This window comes from Amphiura filiformis, unplaced genomic scaffold, assembly GCF_039555335.1.
Source record: "Amphiura filiformis unplaced genomic scaffold, Afil_fr2py scaffold_179, whole genome shotgun sequence".
Lineage (NCBI taxonomy): Eukaryota > Metazoa > Echinodermata > Ophiuroidea > Amphilepidida > Amphiuridae > Amphiura > Amphiura filiformis.
In genome coordinates, this window is record NW_027305643.1 from 42,706 (window position 1) to 65,303 (window position 22,598).

A 22,598-nucleotide genomic window follows, 5' to 3' on the forward strand; every position below is an offset into this window, starting at 1 on the left:
TAAGCGTTAGAGTGATTTATAAAGTGAATACATATAGTACATTATATGTTTATGTTGCAGAATCATTGTAAATCATATTATACTTTTCATTAAAGATTCAGATTTTGTTAACTTAATCAAACAGTGTATTATTGTTCTGCATTCGTGTGATTTTGCCCTTGAGTCATTAATCCGCACGCCTCAGCATGCTTTATAAGCTTTTACAGGAATTCTCTGACCACTTACTGTGGCCCAAGACCCACCATAAATCAATTATCAAAAGTCACCCATATCACGCAAACACATCTGCTGAAGACGCTAGTCGAACTAGTGAAAACGTTCCAGGTGAGCGAAAAATAGTGTAGTGTAGAAGTTAAACTCTTTAATCAATTTACTGCGTGGTTTTATTTCATTATTATCGGATCAGCAGAAGGGTTAAAATCCTCTGGACAATCGGGCTGTTTGGTCGGATGTGATATCTGAAAGGCATCTAACTCCATTAAGGCCTTGTTGATACGTTGTATTGTAGAGAAATGAGACAGGTCCACCCCAAACCTTAAAAGAATAGTAAAGAACAATATCATTACACAAATTATTCGATACAGACAGTATAATTATTGCAATAGCTCATGACGTCTTACAAAGTGCTCCCTAAATGTAAAAGAGTGAGTATATGCACGCCAAAAAGTGTGAAATCGTTACCCCAAAAGAGTGAATTTCACTCCAAAAGAGTGACATTTCACTCTTCAAGGAGTCATATAAAGGATCACTCCAAACGAGTTGGCCTTCGCATGGCTCATTAAAGGAAGTCTCAGGCAATCACAACATTATACCTTATGTAAGAAAAATAATTATTAAGCACGAATCACGAGGTTTTATTTAAAACAAACTCATAGTGACTATAAAAGCGAATAAAACATCCGTCTCTCAACACGCGATATTCAAAATTCCCGGGCGCTGAGACTGTTTAGTGCAATGACGTCCCAGTATACAATGAAGGCTGACGACAATTGAGCACAAATAACTATTACGTCATTGCACTTAGACAATTTCGGCGCCGGAACTTTGAATATCGCATGTTGAGAGCCGGCTGTTTTTATTCGTTTTTATGAATAATATGATTTTGTTTTAAATAAAACCAAGTGATTGGTGCTTGATAATTATTTGTCTAATATATACGGCATAATGTTATGATTGCCGGAGACTCCTACTCTTTTGGAGTGAAATTCAGGCTCTTTTGGTTCACTTGGTTACATTTAGAGAGTACCGACAAAGTGGTAAATTTACAATGCTTTGTCGTCAGTCATGTAAACCTATAGCGTACAATCTCTCTATATAGGAACATATTACATATCACATTTAGGGTTTCTTAAAGCCATAATATGTGATTTGCTTCACAGCGACGCCCTCAATTTTACTCGGATTTCTACTTTTTGCATAATTATAATGCTCAGTGGTATACTAAAATACCACGTAAAAGACTAAGCCTGAAGTGCTTTAATAACAGTAAAATTTAACTTTTGTATTAAAACCGGGTCGATCCGGTTTTATTCAGAGTTCAACGATCGAGTACTTGCTAACATAAACATGTACCGTTGATGTCAGCTTGTATGTACACAGGTTGAGCGCGATGCTCCGTGCAGTTACATGTAATACGATCGGCGAGCGTAGTACACGCATTGTAGCCGTTGGAATGAATTGCAATTTTCTTTGTTATATACATTTGTTTGGCTCAAAATTAAAAGAGGATAATGTGATCAGTGAAAACAAACATTTAAAATAAGAATCTATTCTTTATGCAAATCACACATTATTGCACAGTATTACCAAAGTATTTGTCATACCTGATTCCATTGTATACTTGTGGCACCAAACATAAATCTGCCATAGTTACTACATCACCAACGCAATATTTGCCAGCCGTTTTTTGCAGAAATGTTTCTAGAGTGCGTAAACCTTTATCGACAATATCATGACCCCATTGTCCCCTTCTGCTAGCTTCCAAAGCCTGAATCACACTTCGATTCTGCAAAATTGTAATGTCATAAGATGTATGCCATGTAGTTGGTTGGTTGAATTGTATATTGGTGAATGAAAGGATACACTATAAAAATGTGTCTTTGGAATAGTTAAAAGCAATATTTATTTATCTATTAAAGTATCACTGACGGGTTGGCAGTGGCGGATCCAGAGCAGTCAGGGGGTGGGTCAATTTTAGAAAAATATATAAAATTACAGAAAATGACCGCCAATCGTCGCGCGTGCGCGACGATTGTCACCCAATTGAAGCCGTGTAAAGTGTGAAGTCGTGATAAACTTGTTGTGTAAAGTTTTAGTTTGAAAAAGCCCAAAATTTGCCAAAAAACTGTTGAAGCCATCCGTAGATAGATTTTGACTTTGATCTTATTAATTATTGCTTTATATGTAGGCCTACCCATAAAGTTGAGTCACGCAGGGGTGTCTGATGGGGATGTGGCCCCCTCAGAAGTAAGAAAAATTTGGAAAATGAAGACCTAATTGAATCCAAATGGTGGACCATTATTTCATTATTTTTGTGTAAAATTTTAGTTTCAAAAATCCGAAAAAAATGAAAATTTTTGAAATGACAGGCCAATTGAAACCACTTTTTTTTCAAAAACAGGAGGGGATGATCCCCCTCAGAAGTTTTGAAAAATGAAGGTCCAATTGAAGCCATTTGGTGCATCATTTCTACATTATAGGGCCTATATCATTGCTTTTTAAAACAAAAAAGGGCCCGAACTCAATTTGTAAAATTTTAAATGTTTCACTGACACTTAGGCCCATAAGCCTGTCCTGATTTATAGCAGACTGCTGAACAGTGTGGAATCCTCATACAAAAGAGTGAAGCCATCCATTGAAGAGGATCAAGATTCGTCTTCAGTGATTCATGATTACAGATCCCACCATCAGCTACCATGCTACAGAAACAAACTAGACTGACAAGAAGAGTCCTTAAAAGGACACAGTTCCGCTAATGGCCTACTGGTAATGAAAATAAATAAATCTACTCTTTCTTGACTCATGACAGTGAATTTCAATCATTATCTATGCCCGTGGAACGGTGGCATAGATATTGTATTTGTTCTGTTTAGTTATCTATGCCCGTGCTAACGGGGCATAGATATTCTGCTTATGCTCTTTATTCTTCTCCTCCTCTTTCTTCTTCTTCTTCTTCTCCTTCTCAAGACGCTTCCTTTGCACTCCTCTAGCTCAAGAACTAAAGTAGCCTCAGGGGCCCATACTTTGTATAATGATAGCCCATGACCCCTAGATGCATCCTAGGGTACCCCCGACCCCAAAGGTCAAAGGTCATGGGCTACAGGGGGCAATATGTGTAAAATTTGAAACATCTCTAGCTCAAGAACTATAGCGCCCTCAGGGTTCATACTTAGTATAATTATGACCCATGACCCCTAAATGTATTATATGTTAGCATTGACCCCAGAGGTCAAAGGTCATAGGCTACAGGGAGCAGTATGTGTATATTTGGGAATGTCACCATCTCTACGTAAGAGGTATATAGGATGTCAACCTTGAAGGTATATAGGATGTTAGCCTTGTGCTTATCGCGCTATTGCCAAGGATACTTAAATCAGGATGTGACAATAGCTTATTAGCATGTGTCCAATTGATTCTTATGTATATAGGTATTGTTATAAAGCTATTCCAGATGGAGTATGTAAATTAAATGGAACAGCCATTAAAGGGACACTCCGTTTTAGGATTAAAGGGGTATTCAGATTTTTTGATTTTTTTTTTTTGATTTTTTTTGCATGGAATATGTTTATTGATTTATTTAAGGAGGAGCGCCCTCAAGCGTTTACACAGCAAATGCAATTAAAGGTGCATTCCTTGATTTTCAAGTTAATATTTTAATATTTTAGTCAGTATACTGATAGCCCTTTTAGAATCAAAAATATTACAGAGTGTCAGGGTGGATTAAAGGTGTCATGGTAAGTTAAGGGCCGAGGGGGTGATGGAACAGCCATTAAAGGGACAATCCGTTTTGGAATTAAAGGAGTATTTAGATTTTTTTTAATTTTTTTATTTTTTGATTTTTGTTTGGAACATGTTTGTTGCATTATTTAAGGAGGAGCGCCCTCAAGCGTTTACACAGCAAATGCAATTAAAGGGGTATTATTTGATTTTTAATTAATTAATTTTAATTTTTTGTTGTTGGTATACTGATAGCCCTTTTAGAATACGGGGTGTCATGATGGATTAAGAGTGTTAGGGTGGGAAACACGGGCATAGATATTCGTGTTTGGTCAAACACAACTGTGCCATCTAGTTATCTATGCCCGTGTTAACGGGGCATAGATATTCTGCTTATGCTCTTTATTCTTCTCCTCCTCTTTCTTCTTCTTCTCCTTCTCAAGATCAGTCCTTTGCACTCCTCTAGCTCAAGAACTAAAGTAGCCTCGGGGCCCATACTTGGTATAATGATGGCCCATGACCCCTAGAAACATCCTTTGGTACCCCCGACCCCAGAGGTCAAAGGTCATGGGCTACAGGGGGCAATATGTGTAAAATTTGAAACATCTCTAGCTCAAGAACTATAGCGCCCTCAGGGTTCATACTTAGTATATTTATGACCCATGACCCCTAAAAGTATTATATGTTAGCAGTGACCCCAGAGGTCAAAGGTCATAGGCTACAGGGAGCAATATGTGTATATTTAGGAATGTCACCATCTCTACGTAAGAGGTATATAGGATGTCAACCTTGAAGGTATATAGGATGTTAGCCTTGTGCTCATCGCGCTATTGCCAAGGATACTTAAATCAGGATGTGACAATAGCTTATTAGCATGTGTCCAATTGATTCTTATGTATATAGGTATTGTTATAAAGCTTTTCCAGATGGAGTATGTAAATTCAATGGAACAGCCATTAAAGGGACACTCCGTTTTAGGATTAAAGGGGTAATCAGATTTTTGTTTTTTTTTTTTTGATTTTTTTTTTGCATGGAACATGTTTAATGATTTATTTAAGGAGGAGCGCCCTCAAGCGTTTACACAGCAAATGCAATTAAAGGTGCATTCCTTGATTTTCAAGTTGATATTTTAATATTTTAGTCAGTATACTGATAGCCCTTTTAGAATCAAAAATATTACAGAGTATCAGGGTGGATTAAAGGTGTCATGGTAAGTTAAGGGCCGAGGGGGTGATGGAACCGACATTAAAGGGACAATCCGTTTTGGAATTAAAGGGGTATTTAAATTGTTTTGGATTTTTTTGGGGGATTTTTGTTTGGAACATGTTTGTTGCATTATTTAAGGAGGAGCGCCCTCAAGCGTTTACACAGCAAATGCAATTAAAGGGTATTATTTGATTTTTAATTAATTAATTAAAATTTTTTCGTTGGTATACTGATAGCCCTTTTAGAATACGGGGTGTCATGATGGATTAAGAGTGTCATGGTGGGTTAGGGTGGGAAACACGGGCATAGATATTCGTGTTTGGTCAAACACAACTGTGCCATCTAGTTATCTATGCCCGTGATAACGGGGCATAGATATTCTGCTTATGCTCTTTATTCTTCTCCTCCTCTTTCTTCTTCTTCTTCTTCTTCTCCTTCTCAAGACGCTTCCTTTGCACTCCTCTAGCTCAAGAACTAAAGTAGCTTCGGGGCCCATACTTGGTATAATGATGGCCCATGACCCCTAGATACATCCTAGGGTACCCCCCCGACCCCAAAGGTCAAAGGTCATGGGCTACAGGGGGCAATATGTGTAAAATTTGAAACATCTCTAGCTCAAGAACTATAGCGCCCTCAGGGTTCATACTTAGTATATTTATGACCCATGACCCCTAAAAGTATTATATGTTAGCAGTGACCCCAGAGGTCAAAGGTCATAGGCTACAGGGAGCAATATGTGTATATTTAGGAATGTCACCATCTCTACGTAAGAGGTATATAGGATGTCAACCTTGAAGGTATATAGGATGTTAGCCTTGTGCTCATCGCGCTATTGCCAAGGATACTTAAATCAGGATGTGACAATAGCTTATTAGCATGTGTCCAATTGATTCTTATGTATATAGGTATTGTTATAAAGCTTTTCCAGATGGAGTATGTAAATTCAATGGAACAGCCATTAAAGGGACACTCCGTTTTAGGATTAAAGGGGTAATCAGAAATTTTTGATTTTTTTTTTTTGATTTTTTTTTTGCATGGAACATGTTTAATGATTTATTTAAGGAGGAGCGCCCTCAAGCGTTTACACAGCAAATGCAATTAAAGGTGCATTCCTTGATTTTCAAGTTGATATTTTAATATTTTAGTCAGTATACTGATAGCCCTTTTAGAATCAAAAATATTACAGAGTATCAGGGTGGATTAAAGGTGTCATGGTAAGTTAAGGGCCGAGGGGGTGATGGAACCGACATTAAAGGGACAATCCGTTTTGGAATTAAAGGGGTATTTAAATTGTTTTGGATTTTTTTGGGGGGGGGGGGATTTTTTGTTTGGAACATGTTTGTTGCATTATTTAAGGAGGAGCGCCCTCAAGCGTTTACACAGCAAATGCAATTAAAGGGGTATTATTTGATTTTTAATTAATTAATTAAAATTTTTTCGTTGGTATACTGATAGCCCTTTTAGAATACGGGGTGTCATGATGGATTAAGAGTGTCATGGTGGGTTAGGGTGGGAAACACGGGCATAGATATTCGTGTTTGGTCAAACACAACTGTGCCATCTAGTTATCTATGCCCGTGTTAACGGGGCATAGATATTGTATTTGTTCTGTTTAGTCTTCGGATTCTCCTTCTCCTTCTTATCTATGCCCGTGCAACGGGGCATAGATATTGTATTTGTTCTGTTTAGTCTTCGGATTCTCCTTCTCCTTCTCCTCCTTCTCCTTCTCCTTCTCAAGATCAGTCCTTTGCACCCCTCTAGCTCAGGAACTAAAGTAGCCCCTGGGCCCATACTTGGTACAATGATGGCCCATGACCCCTAGATACATCCTAGGGTACCCCGACCCCAGAGGTCAAAGGTCATGGGCTACAGGGGGCAATATGTGTAAAATTTCAAACAGCTCTAGCTCAAAAACTATAGCGCCCTCAGGGTTCATACTTGGTACAATGATGGCCTATGACCCTAGAAGTATGCTATGCTAGCCACAACCCCAGAGGTCAAAGTTCATATGCTTTAAAAAGCAAAATAGGTACGACCGGTTAACACAGTGTAACGCAATAGGTAGCATTTTGGTAGCTACCTGTATTTGCAATGATGAAGGTTTCAAATATACGTCAAGACGTACAATGGGGTTAAGAGGTTAACCGCTTAAAGGGACACAATGTTTTGGGATTAAAGGGGTATTCTCCAGTCTGGTGGTGTTTCAGAGAGTGAGGGTCTGATGGAGTATAAGAGAGAGTGATGGCTTGGTGGGGTATTAGAGAGAGTTTGGGCCAGCCTGGGGGTGTTTTAGAGCGAGTGAGTGTCTGGTGGATTATAAGAGAGAGTGAGTTTCTGGTGAGGTATTAGAGAGAGTGTGCGCCAGTCTGGTGGTGTTTTAGAGCTAGTGAGTGTCTGGTGGAGTATAAGAGAGAGTGAGGGTCTGGTGGGGTATTAGAGAGAGTGTGGTCCAGTCTGGTGGTGTTTTAGAGCTAGTGAGTGTCTGGTGGAGTATAAGAGAGAGTGATGGCTGGGTGGGGTATTAGAGAGAGTTTGGGTCAGCCTGGTGGTGTTTTAGAGCGAGTGAGTGTCTGGTGTAGTATAAGAGAGAGTGAGGGTCTGGTGGGGTATTATAGAGAGAGTGTGGGCCAGTCTGGTGGTGTTTTAGAGTGAGTGAGTGTCTGGTGGAGTATAAGAGAGAGTGAGGGTCTGGAGGGGTATTAGAGAGAGTGAGGTCCAGTCTGGTGGCGTTTTAGAGAGAGTGATGGTCTGGTGGAGTATAAGAGAGAGTGAGGGTCTGGTGGGGTATTGGAGAGAGTGTAAGCCAGTCTGGTGGTGTTTTAGAGCGAGTGAGTGTCTGGTGGAGTATAAGATAGCGTCAGGGTCTGGTGGGGTATTAGAGAGAGTGTGGTCCAGTCTGGTGGTGTTTTAGAGAGATTGATGGTCTGATGGGGTATAAGAGAGAGTGAAGGCTTGGTAGGGTATAAGAGAGAGTGTGGGCCAGTCTGGTGGTGTTTTAGAGAGAGTGAGTGTATAGTGGAGTATAAGAGAGAGTGAAGGCTTGGTGGGGTATTAGAGAGAGTATGGGTCAGCCTGGTGGTGTTTTAGAGCGAGTGAGTTTCTGGTGGAGTATAAGAGAGAGTGAGGGTCTGGTGGGGTATCAGAGAGAGTGTGGTCCAGTCGTGTGGTGTTTTAGAGAGAGTGATGGTCTGGTGGGGTATAAATGAGAGTGAAGGCTTGGTAGGGTATTAGAGAGAGTGTGGGCCAGTCTAGTGTTATGAGCATTACATGTACATATCAAATGAAAGTTTAAAACAAGGGGTTTCACATGGTGCTCACCAAGTTTTCGTTTGTGAATAGGGGAAGGGGGTTATTAGGTGTGGTCACGGGCATAGATATTCGTGTTTGGTCAAACACAACCGTGGTTTCTAGTTCTCCTTCTCCTTCTCAAGATCAGTCCTTTGCCCTCCTCTAGCTCAAGAACTAAAGTAGCCTTGGGGCCCATACTTGGTGCAATGATGGCCCATGACCCCTAGAAACATCCTAGGGTACCCCCCCGACCCCAGAGGTCAAAGGTCATGGGCTACAGGGGGCAATATGTAAAATTTCAAACAGCTCTAGCTCAAATACTATAGCGCCCTCAGGGTTCATACTTGGTACAATGATGGCCTATGACCCTAGAAGTATGCTATGCTAGCCGCAACCCCAGAGGTCAAAGTTCATATGCTTTAAAAAGCAAAATAGGTACGACCGGTTAACACAGTGTATCGCAATAGGTAGCATTTTGGTAGCTACCTGTATTTGCAATGATGAAGGCTTCAAATATACGTCAAGACGTACAATGGGGTTAAGAGGTTATCCGCTTAAAGGGACACAATAGTTTGGGATTAAAGGGGTATTCTCCAGTCTGGTGGTGTTTCAGAGAGAGTGAGGGTCTGATGGAGTATAAGAGAGAGTGATGTCTTGGTGGGGTATTAGAGAGAGTTTGGGCCAGCCTGGTGGTGTTTTAGAGCGAGTGAGTGTCTGGTGGATTATAAGAGAGAGTGAGGGTCTGGTGAGGTATTAGAGAGAGTGTGCGCCAATCTGGGGGTGTTTTAGAGCTAGTGAGTGTCTGGTGGAGTATAAGAGAGTGATGGCTGGGTGGGGTATTAGAGAGAATTTGGGTCAGCCTGGTGGTGTTTTAGAGCGAGTGAGTGTCTGGTGGATTATAAGAGAGTGAGGGTCTGGTGAGGTATTAGAGAGAGTGTGCGCCAATCTGGGGGTGTTTTAGAGCTAGTGAGTGTCTGGTGGAGTATAAGAGAGAGTGATGGCTGGGTGGGGTATTAGAGAGAGTTTGGGTCAGCCTGGTGGTGTTTTAGAGCGAGTGAGTGTCTGGTGGAGTATAAGAGAGAGTGAAGGCTTGGTGGGGTATTAGAGAGAGTATGGGTCAGCCTGTTGGTGTTTTAGAGCGAGTGAGTGTCTGGTGGAGTATAAGAGAGAGTGATGGCTGGGTGGGGTATTAGAGAGAGTTTGGGTCCGCCTGGTGGTGTTTTAGAGCGAGTGAGTGTCTGGTGGAGTATAAGAGAGAGTGAAGGCTTGGTGGGGTATTAAAGAGAGTATTGGTCAGCCTGTTGGTGTTTTAGAGCGAGTGAGTGTCTGGTGGAGTATAAGAGAGTGAAGGCTTGGTGGGGTATTAGAGAGTATTGGTCAGCCTGTTGGTGTTTTAGAGCGAGTGAGTGTCTGGTGGAGTATAAGAGAGAGTGATGGCTGGGCAGGGTATTAGAGAGAGTTTGGGTCAGCCTGGTGGTGTTTTAGAGCGAGTGAGTGTCTGGTGGCGTATAAGAGAGAGTGAGGGTCTGGTGGGGTATTAGAAAGAGTGTGTGCCAGTCTGGTAGTGTTTTAGAGCTAGTGAGTGTCTGGTGGAGTATAAGAGAGAGTGATGGCTTGGTGGGGTATTAGAGAGAGTTTGGGTCAGCCTGGTGGTGTTTTAGAGCGAGTGAGTGTCTGGTGGAGTATAAGAGAGAGTGATGGTCTGGTGGGGTATAAGAGCGAATGTGGTCCAGTCTGGTTTGTTTTAGAGAGATTGATGGTCTGATGAGGTATAAGAGAGAGTGAAGGCTTGGTAGGGTATTAGAGAAGAGTATGGGTCAGCCTGGTGGTGTTTTAGAGAGAGTGAGTGTATAGTGGAGTATAAGAGAGAGTGAAGGCTTGGTGGGGTATTAGAGAGAGTATGGGTCAGCCTGTTGATGTTTTAGAGCGTGTGAGTGTCTGGTGGAGTATAAGAGAGAGTGGGGGTCTGGTGGGGCATTAGAGAGAGTATGTGTCAGCCTGATGGTGTTTTAGAGCGAGTGAGTGTCTGGTGGAGTATAAGAGAGAGTGAGGATCTGGTGGGGTATTAGAGAGTTTGGGTCAGCCTGGTGGTGTTTTAGAGCGAGTGAGTGTCTGGTGGAGTATAAGAGAGAGTGAAGGCTTGGTGGGGTATTAGAGAGAGTATGGGTCAGCCTGTTGGTGTTTTAGAGCGAGTGAGTGTCTGGTGGAGTATAAGAGAGAGTGATGGCTGGGTGGGGTATTAGAGAGAGTTTGGGTCCGCCTGGTGGTGTTTTAGAGCGAGTGAGTGTCTGGTGGAGTATAAGAGAGAGTGAAGGCTTGGTGGGGTATTAAAGAGAGTATTGGTCAGCCTGTTGGTGTTTTAGAGCGAGTGAGTGTCTGGTGGAGTATAAGAGAGTGAAGGCTTGGTGGGGTATTAGAGAGAGTATGGGTCAGCCTGTTGGTGTTTTAGAGCGAGTGAGTGTCTGGTGGAGTATAAGAGAGAGTGATGGCTGGGCGGGGTATTAGAGAGAGTTTGGGTCAGCCTGGTGGTGTTTTAGAGCGAGTGAGTGTCTGGTGGCGTATAAGAGAGAGTGAGGATCTGGTGGGGTATTAGAGAGAGTGTGGTCCAGTCTGGTGGTGTTTTAGAGAGATTGATGGTCTGGTGGGATATAAGAGAGAGTGAAGGCTTGGTAGGGTATAAGAGAGAGTGTGTGCCAGTCTGGTGGTGTTTTAGAGAGAGTGAGTGTATAGTGGAGTATAAGAGAGAGTGAAGGCTTGGTGGGGTATTAGAGAGAGTATGGGTCAGCCTGGTGGTGTTTTAGAGCGAGTGAGTTTCTGGTGGAGTATAAGAGAGAGTGAGGGTCTGGTGGGGTATCAGAGAGAGTGTGGTCCAGTCTGGTGGTGTTTTAGAGAGAGTGAGGGTCTGGTGGGGTATAAATGAGAGTGAAGGCTTGGTAGGGTATTAGAGAGAGTGTGGGCCAGTCTAGTGTTATGAGCATTACATGTATATCAAATGAAAGTTTAAAACAAGGGGTTTCACATGGTGCTCACCAAGTTTTCGTTTGTGAATAGGGGAAGGGGGTTAGGTGTGGTCATCACGGGCATAGATACTCGTGTTTGGTCAAACACAACTGTGGTTTCTAGTCTTCTCCTTCTCCTTCTTCTTCTTCTTCTCAAGATCACTTTTTGCACTCCTCTAGCTCAAGAACCAAAGTAGCCTCGGGGCCCCCACTTGGTATAGTGATGGCCCGTGACCCCTAGCATCATCCTAGGGTACCCCCCCGACCCCAGAGGTCAAAGGTCGTGGGCTACAGGGGGCAATATGTGTAAAATTTCAAACGGCTCTAGCTCAAGAACTATAGCGCCCTCTGGGTTCATACTTAGTATATAGATGGCCCATGACCCCTAGATGTAACTTAATGTAGCCTCGACCCCAGAGGTCAAAGGTCACAGGCTACAGGGGCCAATATGTGTAAATTTTTAAAACTGCTCTTGCTCAAGAACTATAGCGCCCTCAGGGTTCATGCTTGGTACAATGATGACCCATGACCCTTAGATATTTCCTGCAGTAGCATTGACCCCAGAGGTCAAAGGTCATGGGCTACAGTGAGCAATATGTGTAAAATTTCAAACAGCTGTAGCTCAAGAACTACAGCGCCCTCAGGGTTCATATTTGGTACAATGATGACCCATGACCCTTGATGTATTCTATATTAGCCGCATCCCCAGAGGTCAAAGTCTAAAGACTTTAAAATGCAAAATTGGTAAAACATATTAACACAGTGTAGCGCAATAGGTAGTATTTTGTTAGCTACCTGTGTTTGCAATGATAACGGTCTGAATCGTACGTCAAGAAAACTGATCACTTGACAAAGACTCCCTGAAAAGGGAATGTGTAGGCATTTTGATTTTGGTTCCTTGGACCACTTCAAAAGGTTTTCATGATGGGACAAGGAGGGTGCTTGGTTAAGGGGTGGGATCACGGGCATAGATATTCGTGTTTGGTCAAACACAAGTGGTTTCTAGTTTTGTAATTATGATATGTATAACTCCAGTCCATCCAGTACTAAACAAGAACACTTTGATGCAAAGCATCATTGGAGGGCGCTAACTAACTAACTATATATATTATATACAGACAGTAGTGATTGAAACAGACAGTATCTTTAACTCACATGAAAAACTTTGTTTCATTTGCTGCTGTGTGTGTGTGCATGGTGTGTGGGGGTGAGTTCATGTGTCGTTATGGTCATAGTATACAACTACTAAAACATCAAAGCTGCTTGCATGTTCATTGAATCATGACGATTAAAATAAATCCAGACACAACAACAAAAACAAAAGTGTACCTGAGTCTAAGGTGGCGCCCAAATTCGCGAACGGGTCTTTCCATGCTAATTTAAAACAGAATGGATGTACACCCGACCTCTTGACTGGATACTTTTTGTGCCCCCAGGTGAAGTCATCAGAAAAAAGTCAAATTCCACATTTTTGCCGCAAATTCCGTGACCTTGAGCATGTTGAGCTGAATTTGGTCAATAGCATGCAGGCCACTTTACAGAGTACACTTTTCAAATGCCAATATCTCAGCAACTTAATCAGCTCGCAAAGCATTCAGACAAGTAAAGCTTTGGTTGTGATACTCTCATTCCATCGCAGCCGTCATTCGCAATTCAAAATAGTTCGCAATCAACTTCAACTCGGCAGCAGTCGCAAACACACAAAACAGAAACTATTTCTGACACTAATGTTATCCTAAAATGATTAGTATAGGCCCTGCCATATACAAGAAGCTATTGGTCTGACTCTGGTAGCAGGTTTAAATCTAAATATGTGGTAGGAGATTCAACTCTATCAATGTCTATGTGCTGTAGACGATTGAACTCTAAATGTGTGGTAGAAGATTCAACTCTATTCAGCTCTAACGTGGTAGAATATTCAACTCTAAATATGTGGTAGAATATTCAACTCTAAATGTGCGGTAGAAGATTCAACTCTATTCAACTCTAAATATGTGGTAGAAGATTCAAATCTAAATTTGTGGTAGATTGAACTCTAAATGTGCTGTAGAAGATTCAACTCTAAATGTGCGGTAGAAGATTCAACTCTATTCAACTCTAAATATGTGGTAGAAGATTCAATTCTAAATTTGTGGTAGATTGAACTCTAAATGTGCTGTAGAAGATTCAACTCTACAATGCATGTGAGGTAGAAGATTCAACTCTAAATGTGTGGTAGGAGACTAAACTCTAAATATAAAATGTGTTATAGATGGTTCAACTCTAAATGTGCGGTAGAAGATTCAACTCTAAATGTATGGTAGAAGATTCAACTCTAAATATGTGGTGAAGAATCAACTTTAAATGTGTGGTAGAATATCTAAATCATAAATAAATATGGTAAAAACGGAGAGGCATTTTAAGAGATTTCCTTCAATTATTGCAAAAGGAAGTCAAACGGATGAAAAGGTATATAAATTTTATAACATATAATACAATATAATAATTTATATCGTTGTATATAGTCGAAGATAGAGACCATTAACGACCCAGTATAAGCGTGAAGTTGCGTACTACCGCAATTAATTTTTTTTTCCTTTAATCAAAGTATAAAATGGCAGAAATTTTTCTTTGGATCCTATATCTCATTAATTGGGCATTCTAGAGATATGTGACCATTGAAATTTTGACTCCTTAGGACCCAAAGAAAAATTTCTGCTATTTTATACAAATTATTAAATGACAAAAGATGGCAAAACCATTCAAATAGTCGAAACATGATGTATGCCATAATGGTTTATTAATGAGTGATATGGATGGATCGGGTCAGGCAAAATAAGAAAAATAATCACATTACTTGGTTTGGCTGAATGCCTGACGCGATGACTTCAGAAATCTGGCGGACCTGAAGTGATGAAAACAAACAAATTCTTAGTTGAATAATTGATGCTGATCAGAACAAAGCTTATAAATGACAAGATATCGCACTAAATCATCATCATCATCATCATCATCATCATCATCATCATCATCATCATCATCATCATCATCATCATCATCATCATCATCCAGTATTATCTTTTTCTTCGTCATCTTCTTTACCTCTTCACTTATGATTTTACACATGCTTCGATAATCAGGCCCGTCGCCATGGGGGGTGCAGGGGTGCGACACCCCCTGGCGATCCCAAAAAAAGGAAAAAGAGAGAGAAAGGAAGAGAAGGGAGAGAGAAGGGGAAGAGAAAGAGGGGGAGAGGAGAGAGGGAGAGGGAGGGAGGGAGAAAGCTGAGACGAATATTATTAGTTATTAGGTGAAGCGGAGGTATGGTACAGGAAATTATCGTCCGAGAAGGGTGTACAGTATGACACTGAGCGCACGATAATTTCCCGTACCATACCGACGCTGAACCTAATAACGAATTTATCATACCACTAAGTCATTCTAAATATTGAAATAATTACGTTTTTAAACATATTAATTGCTGCTAAATAGGAAAAACATTACAAAAATAGATGACTGTTCCGCGTATTACAGATTGCGTGCATTTTACGCGCCCGGTTTACGCGAATCGCCTTTATACGCGTACCTCGCCGTACACGCGTATCGGGCTTGCGAAATACGCTCTCACTGACTAGATATAAAGCGTAAAATACGCACTCACTGACTAGATACGAAAATATATCAGGTTAGCGGTGTTCTTTGATGTTTCCCTTAGTGGTATGATAAATATATATATATATATTCGTCTCAGGGAGAGAGTGGGTGGAGAGAGGGAGAGAGGAGGTAAAAACTACAATAAGTTCGTAATATAGCGCCTATTGGGCCGGTTGGGCAGCTATATTGGGCCTACAATGATGTTGGCCAGGCGCGTTGAGGTGATGCAGACAAAGAACTAATATTTTACAAGATCGGCAAAATATGTGCGCCTCCCATCACCAGTAATCACCTCCACCATGTCCACACCGAACCCTTTATCAGCAGGCGTAGATCCCGGGGGGTGGGGGATAAATCCCTTCAATATTTTGCTTGGGGCCCAATGTTGACGCCTGTATGTGGGTTTCTGACCAAATTAACCTCATATTTGGCCATTTTAGCCACAAATGTGTCATTTTTTGCGCGAATTTATTCCACTTTTGCACCATATTTCACCAGTTAAGCTTCAATACCATAAACTTATTCTGTCGCCAAAGGTTGCTGGATTCACTATACTTCAAGAAAAATTTTTCATCCCCATCTCCCTCAATGTCAAAAAGCCATCTACGCCACCGTTCATCAGCACCAATTGAGATTAGCCATAGGACAGGGTGGCAAGTCAGTCTCTTGAGTCCTCCCCTGCTCGGTCGACAGATAAATTTACGATTTGCATCTTCCTTTTGGTCTATTTTAGACCCAAAATGAACCCCATTTTGGCCCATTTAGTATGCCAAATTGCCGCGCGCATTAATCGCTAAAACCATTCTGTGAGTAGATATGAGAAACGTCCCCTTGGAAATTTCTTTTTTTTTCATCTTGAACTTGAACACGAATCTCAAAAATGATAGTTATAATTCCATCCTTTCTATAATGTAAATCATGAATAATTCAAGTGCTAGGGCAGCTCCTCTGATGCCCGGAAAGTATGGAGCATTAAACTTGTATATTGGATAAAAATAACGGGACTAAATTAACCAAAAGTTGTAAAAGGCCTAGATGAATCTTCCTTTGGCACGATTTTAGGGCACAAGTTGTCCTAAATTTTGTTCATTTTAGAATTGATATTGCAATTTTTCGCGCGCTCCGCGCGCATTTGTCACAGTAATGTTCTTTCAGATCAGTGGGACGATTTGGAAATTTTTCCCCTGGCTCGGTGACTCCGGTACATTCCCCGTTGAATTTTAGCATTGAAATTTTCACCCGCTACGTGCGCACTTTGTCAAGTTTTCGTGCGCTTTCCCCGGTAAAGGAATTCTGGGGACAGCTTGGAAAAAACGGATACAGTTGTAGGAGAGGGGTGTTTTTCTATCCGAAGAGCCAGAGGTGGCAATAATGTTGCCTTACCCATGAGCCACCAAGAGGTAAATTCGGCCATATACCAGAAAAAAAAATTATCGACGGCCCTGTCGATAATTGATGTTTTCATTATGCAAACTAACGGGCGTAGCAAGCGGATGAACAGGGTGGACGAAGTCTAGAGGCCCAAGGGTTCAGAAGCTAAGGCTGATAAAGGGATGATAAAGGAGATGTTAAAAGGGTCCCATCCCGCACTGCTCCTTGTCCACGGGCCCCGAGGCTCTTGCTACGCCCCTGTGTAAACTTCAAACATTTCAGGCATTGTACTTACGATCGCTCTCTCTTTGGGATCTGCTGGGAGAAGTGCAGGTTTAGGTCTTGTTTCCTCCAAATACTCAATAATGGCGAGCTGAAAATATGACAATCCTTATCGTTAATAAGACATGGTAATTATTATGTTTGTGACCAAATGGAATCACATTTGTGGACAAACAAACTATACATAATCTCATGTATCGTGCCCGTCTGAAATTGATTTTCGAACTTTTATGCCAATGGAATTGGTTACACAAACGTATGAGAAATTTTTTTTACAACATCGAGTAAAATATTGAATGTCAATTAAGCAAAGGAAGTGCCAGGAACTATGTTAATGGTATACTGCAGATCCGAATTTCTACGGGTTCCTGTTAGACAGGTACATGTGTGAAACTCAATTTCGTCAGGATTAGCTCATACCGCTCATCAGCATATTGGGAGTTTTTGCTTATAAACTGGCCGTTGTTTATAAACTCGTAATCATAATGTTATAGGTTCAAGTTACATCACAGTCAACGTGTTGTGTCCTTGTACAAGGTACTTAATTCCGTTTGCTTCACTTCCCCTAAGTGTAAATTGGTAGTGGCTGAAAAAAGCTAAGCATGAACTTTTACCTTCACCTTTTTGTCTACCAAGTATCATACTTGGCACGAGGCCCCTTGATATACCAAGTATCATACTTGGCACGAGGCCCCTAATGATATACAAGTAGATTGCCCTATATCTACATAAAAAATTAAGTGATTGCTCTGAAAAGAGTCGTTTATAGAAGGTTCCTTTCCTACTACAGATTTGGTGGCTCTGAAAAGAGCCGTTCAATCGAACTCCCCCTTGGAAACTGAAGGTTGGTGGCTCTGAATTGAGTCGTTTATAGTAGGTGTCTATTACGTACTAAAGATTTGTGGTTCTGAAAAGAGCCGTTCAGTCGGACTGCCTATTGTTCACTGAAGGTTTGTGGCTCTGAAAATAGTCATTTATAGTACGCGACTTCTTGTCTACTGAAGATTTGGTGGCTCTGAAAAGAGCCGTTCAATCGGACTGCCCCTTGTTCACTGAAAGGTTTGTGGCTCTGAAAATAGTCGTTTATAGTAGCTCTCTCTTTCCTGCTAAATATTTGGTGGTTATGAAAAGAGTTGTTAAATCGGACTGAACCTTGTTCACTAAAGGTTTGTGGCTCTGCAGAGAGTCGTTTATTGACCCTTTCCCCTCTATCCCACAATGCACTATTCCAGGGCGTATGACGTAGTTTGGGTACATTATGGTCCAAAAATGGTCTCATAAGTATGATTACTTTCTTTACAGATGGCGCTAGATGCTCGTTTAGCTTTTCTTTGACATTAATGCATTGGTACCGCATGAACGTTGTAGTGCGGGGCAATATAGTCAAAATTGTATTCATCTATTGCTATGAGCTGCTATGGTAGCGATTAACTACGTCACTTCGCCAGCGTATAAAGGTAACCAAATGGTGCATAAAATAATAACCACAAGATAGTAAACCTGCACGCCAATTGATGAGTTGAGAAGACATAATTTGATTAAAGCAAAAGCTTACCTTGCCCGCCATTATTCAATATATGTACCTGTATCCTGTACTAATGTACACATTTTCGACAATAACAAAATGTTCTATACACAACGAAGTCATAATTGACTGAACTTTGAACCTCAGTTGATTGCGGTGTCTACACAGAGGAGAGAAAAACAGAGAGCGTACCACCAGTCAAAGGTCCCGTGTATTGTATACGGTGACTGGTTCTCGCATATTCACGACGGCCGATTGTTCGATCGTGCCGTGTCAAACAATCACGCCAGCGCTGCGTGCCTTCGCGTCTTTCCCCTCTATCCCACAATGCACTATTCCAGGGCGTATGACGTAGTTCATCAACCTCATACATCGTGTGCATCCGATGGTCTTTGCAATTATTTTGTCTTAATATGGGCATACTGATTCCATATATGCGGATTATCGTAAAGGCCATCGATGTTACTAATTATGCAATTATTGAATACACGAGTGATGCAGTTACGGAGCAATGCAGAACATCTGTGTAAGAGATTATTGTTTACATTTTATTTTCATCTCCGAAAAAAGTGAAACGGACGCCGACAAAATATCACTGCGTGTCCCGTCATTAGTTTTCCACCTCTAGGGGCGTGTTCACATTACACAATGTGGGTTCGTACCTAGGTAGTGAAGTGGTGTCGATCCACATCGAATCCACATTGAGTTCGCGTTCACACTAGCAAGCTAATCTACATCGAAAGTGGGTTATGACGTAAGTGGAGCGAATCCACATACCCGGATGTTACATGTAGAACGACTCACATGTAGTACCACGCAGCATAGATACCAAATTTCGTAAAGCCATCACCTCAGAAGCGATTTATAGACCTTTTTCTGATGATGTCACCTATCGATATTGGGGTCTGAGATGTAAACAAACTACACGTGCGTTTCTCACGTGTCCACGGTGTAAAAATACCAAATACAGCGTATTTTCTCCTCTGTTTTGTCATATTTCACTTTAGCATCCATAAAATAATTGTTTAAACGGGAACTGTATACTAGTTACCTTTGTCCCAGTTTGTTTTGATGCCATAAAATACAAAAGATATATACGGAAAAACAGCGATGCTATTTAAAATTCAATCTTTATTTTGTTTCACAATTTTGTTTACTTTTTACACCGTGAAGAACTACACGCGTACTGCGAGCTGGTAATTCCGCGCAGGACGCCTAGCGTGGCGCAAAGTTGATCGCGCGCGCCGGCGCGGTAATTGCGTTTGGGTGCGGATGACTCGAATGCTGGACCCCAATATCGATTGATTGGTGACGTCTTCAGTTCGTTTTGTTCCATTGACGTTCACCATTTCGGCCCGTACGACCACAGCCACTTCCGGTATATGTGGATCGACTCCACATTATCGTGTTCACATTACGAAATTTAACCCACCTCCTAGGGTCGAAACTACCTCAACCAGGTAGTTTCGATCCACATTGTTGATGTAGGGTCGAATCCACTTACTTTGTGTTCACACTACACTGGGAAGTGGTTTCAATGTAGGGTCGACTCCACGTCCCTACATCAAAAGTGCATGATGTGATCACGCCCTAGGTCTATAAAATGTATACAAAGTTAGGATTCAATAACAGGAAACTTTTTTTCGCGACGACACCATGTCAATAAGGCATAGAAATGTTGTTGTTGTTTTTTTATCCCCGAAAGGTATTAGTGATCGTGCGACATTATCATGATTATCGGTGATTCCTTTTTTGTGATGAAGGCACCGGGCGAAATGTCCGTATTCCAGAATGTAATGAACATAACCCTGTACTCCCCCGGGGAGATGATGTATTTTGCGACACTCATACCCCCCTGGAATAGGGCATGATGGGAAAGAGGGAAAAAGGTCTATAAAAGGTGTCATTCCTACTGAAGATTCGGTGGCTCTGAAAAAAAAAACCGTTCAAGAGGTTTGTAGCATGTTTTATACTCACCGATTGGGTTAGTTTCCCTCCATCAATCTCAAGGCAGGGTACTTGGCCTGAGGGGGTTTTAGCTTTGAATTTATCACTATGCTGTGAAGAGAATGTGTGTGACTTACGTTGATTAATTTTGTAATTGCAGAAAGCATATAAGTAGATTCATCTTAATATGTTTAAGAAGCTATAATTATGCAGTGTGATGGTCAACACGGATCAATCTGTCAGCTCAAGATTCATACAGTTATCAATGATACATAGACATGTTTTCACGTGTGTTTCAATGGGACGCTGAAATGGTGGTGTGCGTCCATATGGCGGACGGGCTATAGTTATCGACAGCCCGTCACCTACTAGAGACAGCCTGTCACCCTAACACACTAACCCTTTCCTTAATGTAACATGAGGACGAAATGAGGACGATACTTACGGGCGCACACCACTAAATAATCGCCCCATTTAAATACGTGTAAAAACACCAGTTTTATTTGCTCGTTTTGATGCCTTTTTGGCCCTTTTTGAGGGGGGGATTTGCCATTTGGTCCAATACCATTTTGTCTAATATCCATTTTGTCTACATCCATTTCGTCTAAACCCATTAGGTCTATATCCACTACGTCCAATAATCATTTGGTCCTATAACCATTTGGTCCGATAACCATTTGGTCCGATGACCATTTAGTCTAATAACCATTAAGTCTAAAGCCATTTAGTCTAACAACCATTTAGTCTAATACCCATTTGGTCTATACCCAATAGGTCTAATAGCCATTTGGTCTAATACCCATTTGGTCTACAAACCATTTTAGTCTTACAAGCATTTAGTTTATTAATAAATAGACGAAATTGTATTAGACTAAATGGTTATTAGACCATACAAGTATTAGACCTAACGGTTATTAGACCAAACGGTTATTAGAGCAAACGGTTATTGAAGAAATATTAGACCAAATGGTTATTAGACTATATGGTTAGTAGACATACTGGTTATTAGACCAAACAATGTTAGACTAAATGGACATTAGACTCTATGATTATTAGACTAAGTGGGAATTAGCCTTTCTGGTAATAGACAAATTGAATATAGACTAAACGGGAATTATACCAAATGGTATTAGACCAAATGGCAATAGACCTTTTTGAGAAATTTAATGATAACCAGTCGATTACAAATCGATGAAAGTTTAACATATGTTTCAATGTATGGGTAGTCTTCCGTCTCGTTTTCCCGGTAGGAGCCGCTAAACAGCGCCCTCGTTGTTTTTGACATGCTCTCATGACTGTAAACCCGTTTCTGCCCATTTTTTTTTTAATACGCGGACCTATTTTCTCGATAATTATAAAAATGCGACTTTTTTAGTGATTCAAATTCAGGCACAGACTTTACACTTTTATTTAAGCTATAATTCGCTACTCTTTCTGATTATTAGTCCAAAGAGCAGCCCATAATACCTCAAAAACTTTCTGTATTTTACCGGAACTCAGTAGGGTTGCACAAATGGCGCATTGATTTAGTGGTGTGTTCCCTTACTGCCTTATATTCAGTCTCATAAAGACTGATTGTGAGTATGGATTCAGTCGCATACAGACTGAATATTAGAAAGACCAGGTTGGTCTTTGAACACATACCTGTTCATCTTTCAAAATATTGACAGCTCTATATTCATAATCGATACCTTTCAAAGCCAGTGCTAAAAAAGGAAAAATGTGTAGGGTTAACTACATTTTAGATGTTTCTGGGTACATTTTAACAACAACAACAACAACAACAACAACAACAACAACAACAACAACAACAACAACAACAATAATAATAACAACAAAATAATAATAATAATAATAATAATAATAATAATAATAATAATAACACTAATGATAATAATAATAATAATAATAACAATAACAATAATAATAATAATAATAATATATGTTAATAATAATAACACTACTAATAACACTAATAATAATAATAATAATAATAATAATAATAATAACAATAATAACAATAATAATAATAATAATAATAATAACAATAATGATAATAATAATAATAATTACAAATAGCGAGTTAGGGCATACGCCCTAAATGGGCAGGCAACACTCGACTCAAAACTGTTTCATATTAGCTAATTTCAGGGATTAAGTACGCTAAACGTATTTACGTGTCATACAGATAACTATTGTGTAATATAAGTATTTTTTGTGAAGTTAATTTCAATTTTTCATCATGCATGTTTTTTTTTTTATGCCCTAACTTTGTGGGGATGAGATTATTAGTATAAATTAGGACTTAGGGCATCCAAATGACCCAGGGTCACCTGTGTTAAAAGTTCCATTGCCTCAAACCCAGCTCTATGACTGGCAACTTCTGACTTCCGGACCGAAGACCTTGTTTA

General features: G+C 40.6%; 1 protein-coding gene across 1 annotated transcript; it reads right to left on the minus strand.

Moving 5' to 3' along the window:
* On the minus strand, positions 1-22,371 carry LOC140145239 (maleylacetoacetate isomerase-like). Its single transcript, XM_072167009.1, has 7 exons — positions 22,365-22,371; positions 21,832-21,893; positions 20,218-20,298; positions 16,729-16,806; positions 14,266-14,313; positions 1,824-2,005; positions 1-534 (listed from the first exon to the last, which is right to left on the minus strand). The coding sequence occupies exons 1-7, from the start codon at positions 22,369-22,371 to the stop codon at positions 384-386; spliced, it is 609 nt and encodes a 202-aa protein (XP_072023110.1). The 3' UTR covers positions 1-383.
* Positions 22,372-22,598: the final 227 nt, after the last annotated feature.

Coding starts and splice junctions, on each gene's coding strand:
- LOC140145239 (XM_072167009.1), bottom strand. Junction 20,299..21,831: donor ATATTTTGAAAGATGAACAG/GTATGTGTTCAA, acceptor TTCTCTTCACAG/CATAGTGATAAATTCAAAGC. Junction 14,314..16,728: donor ATCCCAAAGAGAGAGCGATC/GTAAGTACAATG, acceptor TCATCACTTCAG/GTCCGCCAGATTTCTGAAGT.